General features: G+C 39.3%; 1 protein-coding gene across 14 annotated transcripts in view; it reads right to left on the bottom strand.

Annotated features, from left to right (window-relative positions):
* Nucleotides 1-21,214, bottom strand: part of RNF13 (ring finger protein 13) — a 198,807-nt gene that overhangs the window by 28,439 nt on the left and 149,154 nt on the right. For all 14 annotated transcript variants that reach the window (XM_051818707.2, XM_008266322.4, XM_070072673.1 and 11 more), the window contains 2 exons: nt 6,528-6,633; nt 3,876-3,969 (listed from right to left, as the gene is read on the bottom strand). In XM_051818707.2, coding sequence (XP_051674667.1) covers nt 3,876-3,969; nt 6,528-6,633 — 200 coding nt within the window. The remainder of the gene's footprint in view (nt 1-3,875; nt 3,970-6,527; nt 6,634-21,214) is intronic.

The following is a 21,214-nucleotide window of genomic DNA, read 5'->3' on the forward strand; positions in this document are numbered from 1 at the left end:
AACTTTTTGAAGTACTCTGTATTTCTTCAACTGGATGGTTCCAGAAAATCAGTCTACCTCCTGCTCTCCTAGAATAATATTTTATATCTGCTCTTAAATCTTTAATGTCCCTCCATCCTCACCCTCAGTTGGTGACTGTATTTTCCACCTCACAGAGAGAAATGCAAGCAAGGAATACTTCCAAAGGCTCACTAATACAAATACACATCTACCCTGGCATTTGTGTACCCACATAATCAATTTTACTTAGCTCAACTTTTCCAAGACTACCTATGGCTAATCCACCTTTTCGTAAAACAGATCCCATCTCCTCTTGCCTTCTCAACATCATTATAGCATCTCTCCCAACTGCCACCTCATCAATTTTCTTAAGCAAATGAACACACTGTTATTTCTGGATCCAAATCCCCTCACCAACTACTACCCCATTTCTTTGCTCCCCTTTGTAATAAAATTTCTTGCAAAAGTTCTACACTAGTTGAGCATCCCTAATCTGAAAATCTGAAATCCAAAATGCAATGTACTCAAAAAGTTTTGAGTTTTGAAGCATTTTGGATTTCAGATTTTCGGATTAGGGAAGCTCAACCTATAAAGTCTACGCAAAGGTTCCAAAATCAAACAAGACAAAACAAAACACAATGACCCTCTAAAACCTGAAGCAGTTCTAGTTCCAAGTATTTCAGATAAGGGACTTTCAACCTTATCTGAAGTTATTGTTTCCAATCCCTCTCCTTCTATACTCTCTTAAATCTACCACAATTGGAATTTTGACCTCACCATTCTTCCCAAACTTCTCATCAAGATCATCAATTCTCAGCTCTCATTTTACTTATCTTTAAGGAGCCCTGACACCAGTTATCACTCTTTCCTCCTTGATAGAGTAGCATCAATTGGTCTCTGGTGAACCAGACTTTACCAGAGTTTTCTTTCTACTGAACTAGCTGCACCTCAGTTTACACTGCCAACATTGCTGATGCCTCTTCCACTACTTAATGCTGGAATGCCCCAGGGTATGTTTGTTATTCTCTATCTACACTCACTTACTGTCACTCCCCGTCTTCGTGGAGGAACGACACAGGACCCTGCGCTGTTCTTTTGTCTGCTCGGCCCTCCCCGGGTTTGCTGCTGGTTCTTCCCGGGTTGGCTACCGTCCCTTCCACCTCCGTGGAAGGGCGGTTCCCCCTGCCACTTTCCCCACTTCCGCGGGGGAGCGGCACACCGCCGGCCGGCTCTCTCGGGGGCTGCACAGGTGTTCCTTCAGATAGATGTTCCCCTTAGATGTTCCTGGTGCATGTTGTCTCTCTCCTCCTTTATAGTCCTCTTCCACCAATCCCAACTCTGCTACCCACACGCCGAGTACGCTGCTCTCCTCCAATCAGGAGCAGGTCCTACAGTTTATTGGTTGAACTGGAGGCAGCTGTGTAGAAGCTGTTTCCTCCTCTCCCGGCGCCATATTGTGGGAGAGCAGATGCATAGAATAAGTCTTAATTCCAGTAACTTAGTCTAGTCCGAGTTGCTCCCAGTTGCTCCCCACAACTTACTTGGTAATCTTAACCAGCTTCATGATTTAAATACATCTTTATGCTAATAATTCCAGTTCAGACCCCTCTCTTAAACCTTGCACTTATATAATGAAATTCCACACATCCAAAACTACCTCTCAGTTTATCCCCCAAATTCTGCTCCACGATACACTAAACTTCTTTACAATGTACAGAAAACAGGACTGGCTGTTGAAGTTGGTAACTGTTGAAGATGGATGATGTGACACTGGAGTTCCTTATCCCAGTCTCTCTACTTTTGTAAATGTTTAAAATCACCCATAGTAAAGAGGGTGTTTTTTTTTTAAATGTGGATTTTAAACTTCCTTATTTCTATCTAAGACTTTTTTACTTCAAAAGAAACTCCATCCCTCCTGTTGCTCAGACCAAAAGCTCTGGAGTCATCCTTTCCCCCACACCTAGACCATCCATACATTTAGTGTACTCCATCTTCCAGATATATCCAGAATTTGAAGATTTCTGTTCTTCTAATACTATTGCAGTTCATGCCACATTTATATTACACTTGAATTCCTGCAATAAGTTCCTATCTTTGACCTTCTACAGCCTACTCTTAACTCAGCAGTAGAAAGCTACTTTTAACCTTTAACACAAATGTTACCTCTCTTCTGTTCAAATCCTACAATGGCCACCCATCTTACCCAGTGGATATACCAACTATGTGTATCCTTTTTAACCAAGGTGTATTGTCAATATCATTTTCTTGAACTTTTTTTTCTGGATTCAGGAAACAAAAATAAATACACAAAAAAAGTCTTCTTGGAGCCACTGTTGAGGCATAGTGTATGTGATGCCAGCAACCCATAAGGATGCCAGTTTGTGTCCTAGCTACTCTACTTCTGATCCAGCTCCCTACAAATGGCCTGGGAAAAGCAGTGGAAGATGACCCAAGTGTTTGGGCCCCCACATGGGACACCCAGATGAAGTTCCTAGCTCCTGGCTTCAGCCTGACTCAGCACTAGCTGTTGCAACCATCTGGGGAATGAACTAGAGGATTGAGGATCTCTCTCTCTCTTTCTGTCTCTGCCTCTCCTTCTCTCTGTTTAACTCTGACTTTCAAAATAAATAAATATTTTTTAAAAGTTTTTTTTCTTTTTTTAAAGATTTTTATTTGTTTGAGAGGTAGAGTTACAGACAGTGAGAGGGAAAGAGAGATAAAGGTCTTCCTTCTGTTGGTTCACTCCCAAAATGGCCACAACCGGAGATGTGCCAATCTGAAGCCAGGAGCCAGGTGCTTCTTCCCGGTCTCCCATGCAGGTGCAGGAGCCCAAGGACTTGGGCCATCTTCTATTGCTTTCCCAGGCCACAGCAGAGAGCTGGATTGGAAGAGGAGCAGCCGGGACTAGAACTGGCACTCATATGGGATGATGGCGCCGCAGGCGGAGGATTAACCTATTGCGCCACAGCGCTGGCCCCTAGAAAAAAAAGTTTTTTCTAAAGATAATCTTCAAACTAGTTCTGATCTATGAATAAATTTTATCTAATCTATACTACATAATAACATTACCATACTTGTTATAAATGTCTATTTACTTATTTATTTTAACCAGGTGTTCTTTTTTCCCTAAGTTTTTGATGTTAAATTGTCTTTTTTAATAAAATAATGATAAACATAAATGGCAGGTTCTTAAGACATTTTATTACTTGAAAATCCTGCTTTCTTTCTCTGCTGAATTAATAAAGATAACATTTTTACTGGTATTTGAAATTGAAATCTGGTAAGTGCTAGTCAAAGGGATTTAACAAGCACAAAAAGCTCTCTAGGCACAGAATAGGGAAAACTATATTGACTATAATACCAGACCCACCCCCTCTACCCAACTCTGTCCATATTGATGATGTAATATTAGGTAAAGTTCTTAGCCTCTGTGACTCTCTATTTCCTCATGGAAGATGATAATAGTACTCACTTCACAAAAGTATGAAAATTAATGAGATGCTTCATGTAAAATATAATAGCTATCTATGCGTTTGGTACATCCAACATTACACAGTATATATGGTAGCAGGAGGAAGGTCAGTGGGAACAGAGATGAGTTTTATCCACTGGCACTGTTTAGAACTACTTAAAGATGGTGGTAATCAAAAGCATCTTCATCATCTTTATGACTCCTTCAAATTCTCTGTAAACCATACACTCCTTTACTACCCTCATCACAGCATCAAAGCAACAGACATCTATCACCTTCTCTCATTCATTACTAACTGACTACTTACTGTATGGCAGGGGCACAGAGGTAACATTAAGAATATGCCCACCAAGTATTCTTAGATAAACTAAGGTGGATTATTTAAAAAATAATATTCACTCACCTTTCTTAAATTTATGTATAGGGAGTTTCTTAAGTTGGTCTTTACGAAGTCTGCTTCTTCTGGCTCTATGTCTATCCTGAACAAATTTTGTGATCTAAAATTAAAGGAAAATAATAATAAAGTCAGATATTAAATATGCAAGTAGGACATGGCCATTAAAATAACAAATTTCTTTTAAGTTTCTGGGTAGCTGCTATAAACCAATTCATTTTGTTTAAATCACAATCACAATAACATCATTAATTAAGTCATTAAATTACATTAGTGATTAGTTAACCCATAAATTATCCTTGGCATTGTTTATTCAATGACCTTGATTATCTTTTATTTACTGACAGAGATTATAAATAACATAGAACTGTTTGTACAAATACAAATGGTAGACCATTAACTCCAAAGACTCCAATGGATGAAGAAGAATGGGGAGACTGAGATTGCCATAAGTTATAGACTAATAAAATTTCCACTATCTATTGTACTTTGAGTTCTAGCAGCATAATGGACAAAACACCTCTACTACAAATACACAGAAATGCTAGATAAAATAGACAAAACACTAAAGTGATTTGCTACATCTGCAAGAATAAAAGGGAAGTTCACAGGGACAGAATCAAGTAACAAAAGCACCATTCGTAAAAGAAAATTTTGACAAATTTGACTATATCATGTTAAGAACTCTGTCTTCAAAACACATTGTTAAATGATAAAAGAAAAGTCACAAAGTGGGACTTTTTTTTTTTTTTTTGCAAATTCCATACCTGGTAAGGGATTTTTATCCAGAATATACCAAGAATTCTAAAAACTCAGTAATAAGAAAACAAACTATCCAGTAGGAAAAAGTAGACAAAATTATTGATAAAGACTCTCAACCACAGAAGATAAATGAATGGCAAATACATATTCAAAGATGCTCAATATCATTCCGTCAACAGGAAAATGAAAATGAAAATCCCAATTAAATACCCTCCACCTATTAGAATGATTAATATCCAAAAGGCTGACTAAATCAAGTATTGATATGAAAGTATTACCAAGTATTACCAAGGAGTATGAGGAAACATTTTGGGGTGATCAACATTTCATTATCTTGGTTGTGGTAGTGGTGATTTCATTGTTTTGTGTGTTTATGTATATATTTGAAAATTTACTAAATTGTGGAATTTAAATACATGTAAATTATTGTATGCCAACCATGCCTTAATAAATGCTTCATTTACAGAATTTAACAGTAACTATAAAAGAAGGGCAATATAATGTAAGCTTTCCAATCAACAGGAAGAAGAAAGTAAAATTTAAATAATTTACATTTACATAGAAAAAATAATACAAAATAGAAATTATTCCAAATATGTGACTATAATAAATTTAACTTATTAAATTCACCTTTTTTTTTTTTTACAGATTTATTTATTTACTTGAAAGACAGAACAACTAAAATAGAGAACTGGAGAGAGATCTTTTAGCTGCTGATTTACTCTCCAAATACCCACAACAGGCAAGGCTGGTCTCCCATGTGGATGGTAGGGACCCAAATACTCAGATCATCATCTCCTGCCTTTCCAGGCACATCAGTAGGAAGCTGGATGGGAAGTGGAGTTGTGGGAACTCAAACCAGAACTCTGATATGGGATGCAGGCATCCCTTGTGATAGCTTAATCTGCTGTGTCACAGTGCCCGCTCCTGAGTTCACCAGTTTTTTTACAGGAATAGATCACATTGTATAAGGAAAAAATTCCAACCATATGCTATTTAGAAGATTAAAATTCAATGACACAAATAAAAAATAAAGAAATAAAGATATGCCATGAAAATACTAAGCAAAAGAAAAGCTGACGTATCAATTAAAATATAATTTAAGGTAAAATTTATCATTAGGAGACACTTCACTTAGAAAAATAACAAACCTATAGGAGAAATACACAAATTCCCAAGATCAGCAATTTGCAATTCTGGCATCCCATATCAGTGTGCCAACTGGAATCTCAGTTACTCTGCTTCTGGTCCAACTTCCTGATAATGTGCCCGAGAAGGCAGCAGAAGATGACCCACACACTTGAGCTCCTGCCACCCTTGTTAGAGATCAGGATGGAATTCCAGGCTCATGTCCCTGGCTTTGACCAGGCCTAGATCTGGCTGTTGCAGTGATGGAAGATATGTTTATCTCTCTCTTTCCTTTCAAATAAATAGATAAATCTTTTAAAAATTAAAAACTAAATATTAAGACACTGGTAGGAATGCCCACCCCTACTGGAGTGCCTAGGTTCAAGTCCCAACTCTGCTCCTGATTCCAGCTTCCTACTAATCAGCACTGTGGGAGGCAGCAGGCTCCAGTGGTTTACTCCCTGCCACCCTGGTGAGACAATGACTGTGCTTCTGGCTCCTACCATTGCAGACACTTGGGGAGCTACCCAGTGGATGGGATCTCTCTCTCTCAGCAAGTTACCCCACACCATTTTCAATAAGTCCATCACCTTCCCTGAAGCAATTACCATTCTGACTTTTTTCAACTTAAATTACTTTTGCCTTTTTCAGAACTTCATATAAAGGAACTCACAATATGTACTCTTTTATATAAGTCTTCTTTAATTCAATACAATATTTTTAGATCCATCTATACTGTATTTTTTTAAAATTATAAGCTTATTTACTTACCATGAAAATTACTATCAAGATGAGACAGATGCCCACTATGATAAGGAAGGGGATTAGGTAGTATTCCAGAGGAAGACTAAATTCTGGAACTAAGATAATGTGGCCTCTAGAAGAAAACAAAAAGTAATAATTGAGAAACAGAGTCATTAAACTATGTTAAATAAAAACAAGGAAAGAAATATTTTTAGAAGACATAAACATTATAATTCAATCTACTATACACAACTCAATTTCTAATATATGACTTCTAAAAATTTAAGAGATACTTTTACATATTTAAGTCTATTTCACATATTTTTCAAAATAGCTTAAAGCTTAAAGAAGCTCTTAGACTGGATAAAGGAAATCAGTCAAGTAACATTACTGGGTCTATCCAGGAGAGATATTATTTACTCAATTTAGCAACCTGGACAAAAGTTTTATATCCAACAGCAGGTTTAAAATCAATTGTGGTACCTTGGGTAACAAGTCAACATGAACCCCTACCTCCACCAAATTACTGTTCATAGGTCCTCCTTTGGCAAAACTCTAGAACCACTATTGATAAAAATCATACTCCTTCTTCCCTACCTGCTTTACATGTTGCTGTTTTACCAGATAGACTGGCCATAGCCCCTGTACTGTACATTCATCTCTGATATATGGAATGAAAAACTGGTCAAGGAATTCGCAAGAGTTGTGGCTTCTTCTCTATTCTCCACTGCTTGACTAAAAAAACCCACAGAAATGTATATGTTGTGGGGGTGACGGATAATGAATGTTATATGCATTATTCCACATTGTTGTTAGTTACTGGGGTTATTAAGCATGTTATCAGTTACTGTGGTATTCCCATTATACAATTTGACAGGGACCCTTGAAATAAAGCTGTGATGAGAATTAAGTATACTGTTTGTGTTGCATGAGCAAATTTTACATGACACAAAACTACAGGATGGTGGAGTAGGGAGGGAGCTTACTGCTCTAGTCTAGGAGAAGATAGGTTTAAAAAAGTGGAAAGAATATAGTCTCAGGGAAGAGTTAGAGAGAAAACAGCAGAGCAAACTATGCAAATTGGAGTGACACAGAGGACCAGGGTGGAGGGCAAGGACACACAAATCTAGGACCCAGCAGTTGAAAGCCTCTGCATTAGCATTGGAGAGTGATGTGAGACCAGACTGCAGCAGCCCAACCCAGTGGTGAAAAAGATGCAGGAAGAGCATAGAGGGGATCTGGCTTGGAGTCCCTGGGGGAAAGGGTACTTGCCAAAGTAGAGGAGAAAAAACAAAGTAGGGGGCACGTTTCTCTCTCCCTGATTACTCTGCAACTGCGTCCTGTAATAAGCTGATGGAGAGTGGGTGCCATTCTGGACATACATAACAGCAGTGCCAGTTTGTGCCTATGCCCAGCAAACAGACAAGTAGAGACTCCTGAGTCTAGTGGGGAGGACAGACAGGGGATTGGGTGCTGGTGACTGTGGGAAGCTTGTGTGCTAGGACTGTAAAAACACTGAGGCTGTGTGGGAGGACTCGGGGTGTGGCCAGGACTTTTGGCAGTAACTGTGGGAGACGCCACAGGATCAGAGCTCATTGGTTACCAAGGAGAGACACTGCTGGGGAATCTGAACTTACACTGAGGACTGCACAAATCCTTTGTGTCGTCCTTGTGGCAGAGCAGAAATAATATATCCACTGGGGCTCAAGTATATAATAATATACCCACAGGCGCCAAAGCACTGGACACCTTTGAGGTGAGGAGCTCAGGTGAAGCTATGCCAATAGACAAGAACAAACCTCCCCTCTGATAAAAAAATAAAAAACAACTAAAATAAGAGAGAGATTTTCCACGTAAAACCTGGGTGTGTCACCACAGACACCTTTCACCCTGGAGAACTGAACAGAGCTCCTTGGCCACACCTACCACATGCCTCTAGGTATTCCCAAAAGCAGACATGCAACTAATCCAGACAGACATAATCCAAAGATAAAAGCCACCACAGCAGGAAAAAAAAAAAAAAGAAGAAATCAACGAGTATCTCCACAAATGCCAAATAACAATCAACCATTTCAAGAAACAAGAATAAGAAAGACAATATCATGCCCTCAAAAGGATACAACATTTCAATACTAGATTTTGAAGATGAGGATACTGAAGAAATGCCAGAAATGGAATTCAAAAACTTGATCATAGGATTACTTAGAAGTAATCAGAAGCAAAGGCACGAACTAAGGAACATGACATGAAAGAAAATTTCTCCCACAAAATTGAGATTTTAAAGAGAAATCAAAATTAAATCTTAGAAATGCAGAATTCAATAGAACAAATAAAAAATGCAGTGGAAAGTCTTAACAACACAATAGGTGAAGCAGAAGAAAGAATATCTGACTTAGAAGACAAAGCACAGAAAATCATACAGTCAGACCAAACACAAAAAGAAATTAGAAAATTAACAAACACTGTCAGGAATCTACATGATACTATCAAATGACCCAACATACAGGTTCTAGGAGTTCCTGAAGGTGAGGAAAGAGGTAAAGGATTAGAAAGCTTTTTAGTGAAATAATGACAGAAAATTTCCCTAATCTGTAGAAAGAAAGGGACATACAAGAACAGGAAGCACAGAGAACTTGTAATAGATATGACCAGAAAAGATATTCACCATGACACATTTTATTTTTTTTATTTTTGACAGGCAGAGTGGACAGTGAGAGAGAGAGACAGAGAGAAAGGTCTTCTTCCTTTTGCCGTTGGTTCACCCTCCAATGGCCGCCAGCACACCGTGCTGATCCGATGGCAGGAGCCAGGTACTTATCCTGGTCTCCCATGGGGTGCAGGGCCCAAGCACTTGGGCCATCCTCCACTGCACTCCCTGGCCACAGCAGAGAGCTGGCCTAGAAGAGGGGCAACTGGGACAGAATCTGGCACCCCGACCGGGACTAGAACCCGGTGTGCCGGCGCCGCAAGGCAGAGGATTAGCCTAGTGACCCGCGGCGCCGGCCTCACCATGACACATTGTAACCAAACTCTCCACAGTAAAACATAAAGAAAAGATTCTAAAATATGCACAAGAGAAACACCAGATTACATTCAGAGGATCTCCAAGTAGACTCACAGCAGACCCTTCATCAGAAACCTTGGAGGCTAGGAGAGAATAGTGAGATATAGTCCAAGTCTTAAGAGAAAAGAACTGTCAACCCAGAATACTATACACTTCAAAATATCACTTATGAACAAAAGTAAAATAAAGACATTCCATGACAAACAGAAATTCAAAGAATTTGTCACCAGCGTTCCAGCCCTGAGAAGATGCATAAGGATATGCTGCAAATAGAAACAAAGAAACACTGTCATCACTAAAGAAGAAGGTACAGGAAGGAAATCTCATCCAAAGTAAACAATAGGAATATTTATGGAAAACTGGCAGGGCAGAGTTAGTACTTATCAATAATCACCTTGAGTGTAAATAGCCTTAACTCTCCAGTTAAAAGACACAGACTGGCTGAATGGATTAAAAAACAAAACCCGAATAACTACATGTCAGAGGGCTCCAAGATGGTGGAATAGGGAGGGAGCTTACTGATAGTCCAGGAAAAGATAGTTTAATAAAAGTGCAGATACTGTAGTCTCAGGGAAGTTAGGGAAAAAATTGCAGAGGAAGCTCTTCTGGAATTAGAGGGACATGGTGGACCTATGTGGAGGGCACGGGCGCCCACGGCTTGGAACCCCAGCTGCCAAGTCTACACACCAGCCCAGGAAAGGGAGGTGAGGCAAAACCGCAGTAGCCCAAGACACTGGCAGAAATGTGGCAGGAAGAGCCTAGAGGGAACAAGGCTTGAAGCCCCATGGGGGAAAGTACACCAGCCTAACTAGAGGAGAGAAAAAAAAATAAAAGGGAGCAGTATGGACACAATTCTCTATTTCCACTCACCTTACAAAGGCGAGGGATACAAAGGAGCAGGCACCATTTGCACATTCATAACAGCTGCGCCAGCTCGGGGCTGTGCCCACCCTCAGCCAAACAGAAAAACCTGACTCTGGTGGGGAGAAATAACAGGAGACTTAAGACCTAATGAATATGTGGAGCTTATGAACCGGGACTGTGAAAAAAAAAAAAAAACTGAAGGTGTGTGGGAGAACTCACAGTGTGGCAGAGACATGAGTAGTCTCGGGGGGAGACACCACAAATTCAGGCAGCTTTGGCTACATGGTGAGAGACATTGCTGGGGAATCTGAGCTTATACTGAGGACTGCACAGATCCTTTGTGTGGTCCACTGGGGCTAGTGCTCAGGCATGACTGCCATCAAGAAGAGCTCAGCTGAAGGGAATTACTTCCCTTCTGAATAAAAAAAGAGAGAAAGAGAAGATTTACCACACCAAACTTGAGTGTGTCACCTTTGGCACACCCTTAGCCCTGAAGAATTGAACAGAGCTCTCTGGCCACATCCACCACAAGCCTCTAAAGATTCACCAAAAGCAGACAGTCCACTTAATCTAGAGTCATAGTATAATGAGAAAAGATGCCACAGTGGGAAAAAAAAAAAAGAAGAAGAAACCAAAGAACATCTCCACAATGCAAAACAACAAACGCAGAAACCAAGGAAACAGGAACAAGGAAGACATCATGATGCTCCCAAATGAACATGACACTCCAATACAAGATTATGAGATGATGAGATAGAAGAAATGCAAGATACGGATTTCAAAAAATTTATTATAAAAACATTTAGAAGTTACCAAAAACAAAAGCATGAACTACAGAAATCCATACAGGACAGGACAGAAAATCTCTCTCATGAAAATGAAATCTTAAGGAGGAATCAAAATGAAATGAGGAATTTAGTAGAACATGAAATTGAGATATTGAAGAGAAACCAAAATGAAATGAATAATTGAACAGAACAAATGAAAAACACATTTGAGAGCCTTAAAAACAGAATAAGTGAAGCAGAAGAGAGAATATGGGACTTAGAAGAAAGAACACAGGAAAGTATACAGTCAAACCAAAGAAAAGAAGAGGAAATTGGAAATCTAAAAAATATTGTTGGGAATCTACAGGATACTATTAAAAAAAACCAACATTCGAGTTCTAGGAGTTCCTGAAGGCATGGAGAGGGAGAAAGGATTAGAAGGCCTTTTTAGTGAGATACTAGCAGAGAACTTTCCAGGTTTGGAGAAGGACAGAGACATCCTAGTACAGGAAGCTCATAGAACCCCTCGTAAACATGACCAAAAGAGATCCTCACCACGACACGTGGTAATTAAACTTACCACAGTGAAACATAAAGAAAAGATTCTAAAATGTGCAAGAGAGAAATGTCAGATTACTCTCAGAGGATCTCCAATTAGACTCACAGCAGACTTCTCTTCAGATACCCTATAGGCTAGGAGGGAATGGCAAGATATAGTCCAAGTACTAAGAGAAAAAACTGCCATCCCAAAATATTATATCCTGCAAAGCTCTCATCTGTGAATGAAGGTGAAATAAAGACCTTTCATAGCAAACAGAAATTGAAAGAATTTGTCGCCACTCATCCAGCCCTGCAAAAGATGCTTAAAGATGTGTTATACACAGAAACACAGAAACACGGCCATCGATACAAAAGAAGGTAAAGGAAGAAAACCTCCCAGTAAAAGATCACAGGAAGTTCAAAGAATATATTAGAAATATCTTTGGGAAAATGGCAGGGCAAAGTCACTACTTATCAATAGTCACATTGAATGTAAAATGGCCTCAAGTCTCCAGTTACAAGACACAGACTGGATGAATAAACTAAAAAACAAAACCTATCTATTTTCTGCTTACAAGAAACACATCTTTCCAACAAAGATGCATGCAGACTGAAAGTGAAAGGCTAGAAAAAGATATTCCATGCAAACAGAAACCAAAAAAGAGCTGGCGCAACCATCTTAATATCAGACAAAATAAACTATAACACAAAAACTCTTAAGTGAGACAAAGAGGGGTACTATATAATGATTCAGGGATCAATTCAACAGGAAGATGTAACTATTATAAATGTATATGCACCTAATTACAGGGCACTGGTTTATTTAAAAGATATGCTAAGGAACTTAAAGGGAGACTTAGACTCCAATACAATAGTACTGGGGGACTTCAATACTACACTTTCAGTAATGGACAGATCAACCAGACAGAAGATCAACAAGGAAACAGCAGATTTAATCGACATTATAGACCAAATGGATCTAACAGATACCTACAGAACTTTTCATCCTACACTTAAAGAATACACATTCTTCTCAGCAGTACAGGGAACCTACTCTAGGATTGACCAAATACTAGGCCATAAAGCAATTCTCAGCAAATTCAAAAGAATCAAAATCATGCCATACCTCTTCTCAGACCACAGTGGAATAAACCTGGAAATTAGCAACTCAGGAATCCCTAGAGCATATGCAAACACATGGAGATTGAACAACATACTCCTGAATGAACACTGGGTCGTAGAAGAAATTAAAAAGAGAAATAAAAAACTTTCTGAAAGTAAATGAGGATAACAACACAACATATCAAAACTTATGGGATATGGCAAAAGCAGTGTTGAGAGGAAAGTTTACGCAATAGGTGCCTACATCAAGAAATTGGAAAGGCACCAAATAAATGAGCTTTCAATGAATCCCAAGGATCTAGAAAAACTGCAGCAAACCAGACCCAAAACTAGTAGGAGAAGAGAAATAATTAAAATTAGAGAAGAAATCAACAGAATTGAATCAAAAAAAAAAAAAACATTACAAAAGATCAGCAAAACAAAGAGCTGGTGTTTTGAAAAAATAAACAAAACTGATACACCATTGGCCCAACTAACTAAAAAAAGGAGAGAAAAGACCCAAATCAATAAAATCAGAGATGAAAAAGGGAATGTAACAACAGACATCAAAGAAATAAAAAGAGTCATCAGAAATTACTATAAAGACTTATATGCCAGCAAACAGGGAAATCTATCAGAAATGGATAGATTCCTGAACACATACAACCTACCTAAATCAAACCATGAAGACACAGAAAACCTAAATAGAACAATAACTAAGACAAAAATTGAATCAGTAATAAAGGCCCTCCCAACAAAGAAAAGCCCAGAACCAGATGGATTCACTGCTGAATTCTATCAGACATTTAAAGAACTAATTCTAATTCTTCTCAAGCTATTCAGAACTACTGAAAAAGAGGGAATCCTCCCAATTCTTTCTATGAAGCCAGCATCACCTTAATTCCTAAACCTGAAAAAGATGCAGCATTGAAAGAGAATTACAGAGTAATTTCTCTGGTGAACATAGACCCAAAAATCCTCAATAAAATTCTGGCAAACAGAATGCAACAACACATCAGAAAGATCATCCACCCAGACCTGGTATGCAGGGATGTTTCAATGTTTGCAAATCAATCAATGTGATATACCACATTAACAAACTTCAGAAGAAAAACCATATGATTATATCAATAGATGCAGAGAAAGCATTTTATAAAATACAGCACCCTTTCATGGTGAAAACTCTAAGTAAATCGGATATAGAAGGAACATTCCTCAATACAATCAAAGCAATTTATGAAAAACCCAAGACCAGTATTCTATTGAATGGGAAAAAGTTGGAAGCACTTCCACTGAGATCTGGCACCAGACAGGGATGCCCACTTTCACCACTGCTATTCAATATGATACTGAAAGTTTTAGCCAGAGCCATTAGGCAAGGAAGAGAAATTAAAGGGATTCAAATTGAGAAGGAAGAAGTCAAACTATCCCTCTTTGCAGATGATATGATTCTTTATTTAGGGGATCCAAAGAACTCTACTAAGAGACTATTGGAACTCATAGAAGAGTTTGGCAAAGTAGCAGGATATAAAATCAATGCACAAAAATCAACAGCCTTTGTATACACAGGCAATGCCATGGCTGAGAAAGAACTTCTAAGATCATTCCCATTCACAATAGCTACAAAAACAATCAAATACCCTGGAATAAACTTAACCAAGGACGTTAAAGATCTCTATGATGAGAATTACAAAATCTTAAAGAAAGAAATAGAAGAGGACACCAAAAGATGGAAAAATCTTCCATGCTCATGGATTGGAAGAATCAATATCATCAAAATGTCCATTCTCTCAGAAGCAATTTATAGATTCAATGTGATACCAATCAAAATACCAAAGACATTCTTCTCAGATCTGGAAAAAACGATGCTGAAATTCATATGGAGACACAGGAGACCTCGAATAGCTAAAGCAATCTTGTACAACAAAAACAAAGCCAGAGGCATCACAATACCATACTTCAGGACATACTTCAGGGCAGTTATAATCAAAACAGCATGGTACTGGTACAGAAACAGATGGATAGATCAATGGAACAGAAAAGAAACATCAGAAATCAACCCAAATGTCTACAGCCAACTTATATTTGATCAAAGATCTAAAACCAACTCCTTGAGCAAGGACAGTCAATTCAATAAATGGTGCAGGGAAAAATGGATTTCCACGTGCAGAAGCAGGAAGCATGACCCCTACCTTACACCTGACACAAAAATCCATGCAACATGGGTTAAAGATCTAAATCTATGACCTGACACCATCAAATTATTAAAGAACATTGGAGAAAACCTGCAAGATATAGGCACAGGCAAAGACTTCTTGAAAAAGACCCCAGAGGCACAAGCAGTAAAAGCCAAAATTAACATTTGGGATTACATCAAATTGAGAAGTTTCTGTACTACAAAAGAAATAGAAAAGTGAAGAGGCAACCAACAGAATGGGAAAAAATATTTGCAAACTATGCAACAGATAAAGGGTTAATAACCAGAATCTACAAAGAGATCAAGAAGCTTCACAACAACAAAACAAACAACCCACTTAAGAGATGGGACAAGGACCTCAATAGACATTTTTCAAAAGTGGAAATCCAAATGGCCAACAGACACATGAAAAAATGTTCAGGATCACTAGCCATCAGGAAAATGCAAATCAAAACCACAATGAGGTTTTACCTCACCCTAGTTAGAATGACTTACATACAGAAATCTACCAACAGCAGATGCTGGCAAGAATGTGGGGGAAAAGGGACACTAACCCACTGCTGGTGGGAATGCAAACTGGTAAAGCCACTATGGAAGTCAGTTTGGAGGTTGCTCAGAAACCTGAATATAACCCTACCATACAACCCAGCAATCCCACTCCTTGGAATTTAACCAAAGAAAATTAAATTGGCAAATAAAAGAGCTGCCTGCACCTCAATGTTTATTGCAGCTCAATTCACAATAGCTAAGACCTGGAATCAACCTAAACGCCCGTCAACAGTAGACTGGATAAAGAAATTATGGAATATGTCGAGCCGGCGCCGTGGCTCAATAGGCTAATCCTCCACCTTGCGGCGCCGGCACACCGGGTTCTAGTCCCGGTTGGGGCGCCGGATTCTGTCCCGGTCGCCCCTCTTCCAGGCCAGCTCTCTGCTATGGCCAGGGAGTGCAGTGGAGGATGGCCCAGGTGCTTGGGCCCTGCACCCCATGGGAGACCAGGAAAAGCACCTGGCTCCTGGCTCCTGCCAGGATCAGCGCGGTGCGCCGGCTGCAGCGGCGGCCATTGGAGGGTGAACCAACGGCAAAAGGAAGACCTTTCTCTCTCTGTCTCTCTCTCACTGTCCACTCTGCCTGTCAAAAAAAAAAAAAAAAAAAAAAAAAAAAAGAAATTATGGAATATGTACTCTATAGAATACTATACAGCAGTAAAAAAAAATGAAAGCCAGTTATTTGCAACAAAATGGAGGAATCTGGAATACATCATGCTAAGTGAAATAAGCCAGTCCCAAATGGACAAATATCATATATTCTCCCTGATTGGTGACAACTAATCGAGCACCAAAAAGGAAATCTGTTGAAGTGAAATGGACACTATGAGAAACAATGACTTGATCAGCCCTTGTCCTGACTATCGAGGAACAACTTACTATTTTATTCCTTTTAGGATTTTTTATTCTACTTAATACCATTGGTTGAACTCTTTAATTAACACACAACTATTCCTAGGTGTTTAAATTAAACGGAGCATATGCAAACACATGGAGACTGAACAACATGCTCCTGAATGAACACTGGGTCATAGAAGAAATCAAAAGAGAAATCAAAAAATTTCTCAAAGTAAATCAGGATAACAACACAAGATATCAAAAAATATATGATACAGAAAAGGCAATGTTAGAAGAAATTTTATAGCAATTGGTGCCTACATCAAGAAATTGGAAAAGCACCAAATAAATGAGCTATCAATGCATCTCAAGGATCTAGAAAATCAACAGGAAACCAAACTCAAAACTAGGAAGAGAAAAGAAATAATTAAAATTAGAGAAGAAATCAATAAAACCGAAACAAAAACTACAAAAGATCAGCAAAACAAAGAGCTGGTTTTTTGAAAAAATAAACAAAACTGACACACCACTGGCCCAACTAACCAAAAGACTCAAATCAACAAAATTAGAGGTGAAAAAAAAAGAGATGTAACAATAGATACCACAGAAATAAAAAGAACATTAGCAATTACTACAAAGAGCTGTTTGCCAACAAACTGCAAAACCTAGAAGAAATGGATAGATTTTCCAACACATACAAGCTACCTAGGTAGAGGCATGAAAACACAGAAAATCTAAATAGATCCATTACCAAGATGGAAATTGAATCAGTAACAAAGACCCTCCCAACAAAGAAAAACCCAGGACTGTATGGATTACTGCTAAATTCTATCAGACATTTAAAGAAGAATTAACTCCACTACTTCTCAAGTTATTGACAACTATTTAAAGGGAGGGAATCCTTCCAAATTCTTTCTATGAAACCAGCATCACCTTAATTTCTAAACCTGAAAAAGAAACAACAGAGAAAGAAAACTACAGATCAATTTCCCTGATGAACATAGACGTAAAAATCCTCAACAAAATTCTGGCCAATTGAATCCAACATCAGAAAGATCATTCACCTAGACCAAATGGGATTTATCCCTGGTATGCAGGGATGGTTCAACATTCACAAATCAATGTGATACATCACGTTAACAAACTGAAGAACAAAAACCATATGATTATCTCAATAGATGCAGAGAAAGCATTTGATAAAATACAATACCCTTTCATGATAAAAACTCTAAGCAAACCGGGTATAAAAGGAACATTCCTCAACACAATCAAGACAATTCATGACAAACCCAAGGCCAGCATTCTATTGAATAGGAAAAAGTTGGAAGCATTCCCACTGAGATCCAGAACCAGACAAGGATGTCCACTCTCACCACTGCTATTCAATATAGTCCTGGAAATTTTAGCCAGAACCATTAGGCAAAAAAAGAAATCAAAGGGATACAAATTGGGAAAGACGAAGTGAAACTACTCCAATCTGCAGATGACATGATTCTATATATAGGGGATCCAAAAGTTTATACTAAGAGACTATTGGAACTCATAGAAGAGTTTGATAAAGTGGCAAGATATAAAATCAACTCATAAAAATAAGCAACCTTAGTATACACAGACAATGCCATGGCTGAGAAAGAACTTCTAAGACTGATCCCATTCACAATAGCTACAAAAAAAATCAAATACCTTGGGATAAATTTAACCAAGGAAGTCAAAGATCTCTATATTGAGAATTACAAAACATTAAAGAAAGAAATAGAAGATACAAAAAGAAAGGAAAAATGTTCCATGTTCATGGATTGGAAGAATCAATATCATTACAATGTCCATTCTTCTGAAAGCAATTTACAGATTCAGTATGATACCAATAAAAACACCAATGACATTCTTCTTAGACATAGAACAATTATGTTGAAATTCATATGGAAACACAGGAGATGCCAAATAGCTAAAGAAATCATATACAACAAAAACAAAGATGGAGGCATCATAATACCAGATTTTAAGACATACTACAATGGGGCTGGCACTGTGATGTAGCAGATAAAGCCACAGCCTGCAGTACTGGCATCCCATATGGCAGCCAGTTCGAGTCCCAGCTGCTCCACTTCTAATCCAGCTCTCTGCTGTGGACTAGGAAAGCATTAGAAGATGTCCCATGTCCTTGGGCCCCTATGCCCATGTGGGAGACCCAGAAGCTCCAGGCTTCAGATTGGCAGAGCTCCGAACATGGCAGCCAATTGTGGAGTGAACCAGTAGATGGAAGACCTCTCTCTCTCTGCATCTCCTTCTCTGTGTAACTCTTCACAAATAAGTAAATTTAAAAAAAGACATACTACAAGGCAGTTATAATCAAAACAGCAGGGTACTGGTAGAAAAACAGATGGATGAACCAATGGAACAGAATAGAAATGCCAGAATTCAATCCATGTATTTACAACCAACATATATGTCAACATATATTGACCAAGGAGCTAAAACCAATCCTTGGAACAGTCTCTTCAATAAAAGGTGCTGGGAAAACTGGATTTCCACGTGCAGAAGTATGAAGTAGGGCCCCTACCTTACACCTTACATGAAAATCCATTGAAAATGGATTAAAGACCTAAATCTACTTCCTGACACCATCAAATTTTTTAAAGAACATTGGGGAAACCCCAGAAAATACTGGCACAGGCAAGAGTTCTTAGAAAAGAACCCAGAATCACAGGCAATCGAAGCCAGAATTAACAAATGAGAGGGACCGGCTCTGTGGTATAGTGGGTAAAGCCGCCACCTGCAGTGCCAGCATCCCATATGGGGGCCGGTTCGAGTGCTGGCTGCCCCACTTCTGATCCAGCTCTCTGATACGGCCTGGGAAAGCAATGGAGGACGGTCCAAGTCCTTGGGCCCCTGCACCCACATGGGAGACCTGGAAGAAGCTCCTGGCTCCTGGCATCGGATCAGCTCATCTCTGGCTGTGCAGCTAATTGGGAAGTATACCAGTGAATGGAAGACCTCCCTCCCTCCCTCCCTTCCTCTCTCTCTCCCTCTGCCTCTTCTCTCTCTGTATAACTCTGATCTTTGAATAAATAAATAAATCATTAAAAATTATCATATGAGATTACATCAAATTGAGAAGTTTCTGTACTGCAAAAGAAACAGGAAAGTGAAGAGGCAACTGACAGAATGGGAAAAATTATTTGCAAACTATGTAACTGATAAAGGATTAATAACCAGAATATATAAAGAGATCAAGAAACTCAACAACCAAAAAACAATCAACTCAATTAAGAAATGGGGGCTGGTGCTGTGGCATAGGGGGAAAAGCCACCATCTGTGATGTTGGAGTCCCATATGGCGCAGGTTCATGTCCTGGCTACTCCATTTCCGATCCAACTCTCTGCTATGGCTGGGGAGAACAGTGGATGATGACCCAGGTGCGTGGGCCCCTGCACTCACTTGAGGAACCTGGAGGAAGCTCCTGGCTCCTGGCTGTGGATCAGCACAGCTCCAGCCTTTGGGGCCATCTAGGGAGTAAACAACCAGTGGACGGACAACCTCTTTCTCTCTCTCTGCCTCTCTGTAACTGCCTTTCAAGCAAATAAATAAATAAGAAAGAAAGAAAGAAAGAAAGAAAGAAAGAAAGAAAGAAAGAAAGAAAGAAAGAAAGAAAGAAAGAGAGAGGGAGGGAGGGAGGGAGGGAGGGAAAGGAGGAAAGAAGGAAAGAAAGAGAGAGAAAGAGAGAGAGAGAAATCGGCAAAGGACTTAAACAGACATTTTTTAAAAGAGGAAATCCAAAGGCCAACAAACACATGAAAAAATGCCCAGGATTTCTAGCCATCAGGGAAATGAAAATCAAAACCAGTGAGCTTTCACCTCACCTCAGTCAGAATGGCTTTTATACAGAAATCAATAAACAAATGCAAGCAAGGATGTGGGGGAATTGGTACCTAACCCACTGCTGGTGAGAATGTAAACTGGAAAAGCCACTGTGGGCCAGCGCTGTGATGTAGCGGGTAAAGCCACTGCCTGCAGTGCCGGCATCCCATATGGGTGCTAGTTCAAGTCCCGGCTGCTCCACTTCCAATCCAGCTCTCTGCTGTGGCCTAGGAAAGCAGTAGAAGATGGCCCAAGTGCTTGGACACCTGCACCCACGTGGGAGACTGGGAGGTCTCCTGGCTTTGAATCAGCACAGCTTCAGCCATTGGGGCCAATTGGAGAATGAACCAGCAGATGGAAGACCTCTCTCTCTGTCTCTGCCTCTCCTCTCTCTGTGTGCTATGCCTTTCAAATAAATAAATATATCTTAAAAAAAGAAAAGAAAAGCCACTATGGAGGACAGTTTGGAGATTCCTCAAAAATCTGAATATAGACCTACCATATAACCCAGCTATCCCTCTCCTGGGAATTTACCCAAGGGAAATGAAATCAGCAAATAAAAGAGTTACCTGCACCCCATGTTTATTGCAGTTCAATTCATAATAGCTAAGATATGGAATCAACCTAAATGCCTGTCAACTAAAGTCTTGATAAAGATATGGGATATGTACTATATGGAATACTACACAGTGGTAAAAAAAAATGAGATGCAAGAAAATGGATTTATCTGGAAAATGTCATACTTAGTGAAATAAGCCAGTCCCAAAGGGACAAATACCATATGTTCTCCCTGATCTGTGATGACTAATAGAACACTGAAAAGGCAGTCTGGGGCCGGCGCCGCGGCTCACTAGGCTAATCTTCCGCCTTGCGGCGCCTGCACACCGGGTTCTAGTCCCAGTCGGGGCACTGGATTCTGTCCCAGTTGCCCCTCTTCC

The sequence above is a fragment of the Oryctolagus cuniculus genome, chromosome 4 (assembly GCF_964237555.1).
Source record: "Oryctolagus cuniculus chromosome 4, mOryCun1.1, whole genome shotgun sequence".
NCBI classification, from domain to species: domain Eukaryota; kingdom Metazoa; phylum Chordata; class Mammalia; order Lagomorpha; family Leporidae; genus Oryctolagus; species Oryctolagus cuniculus.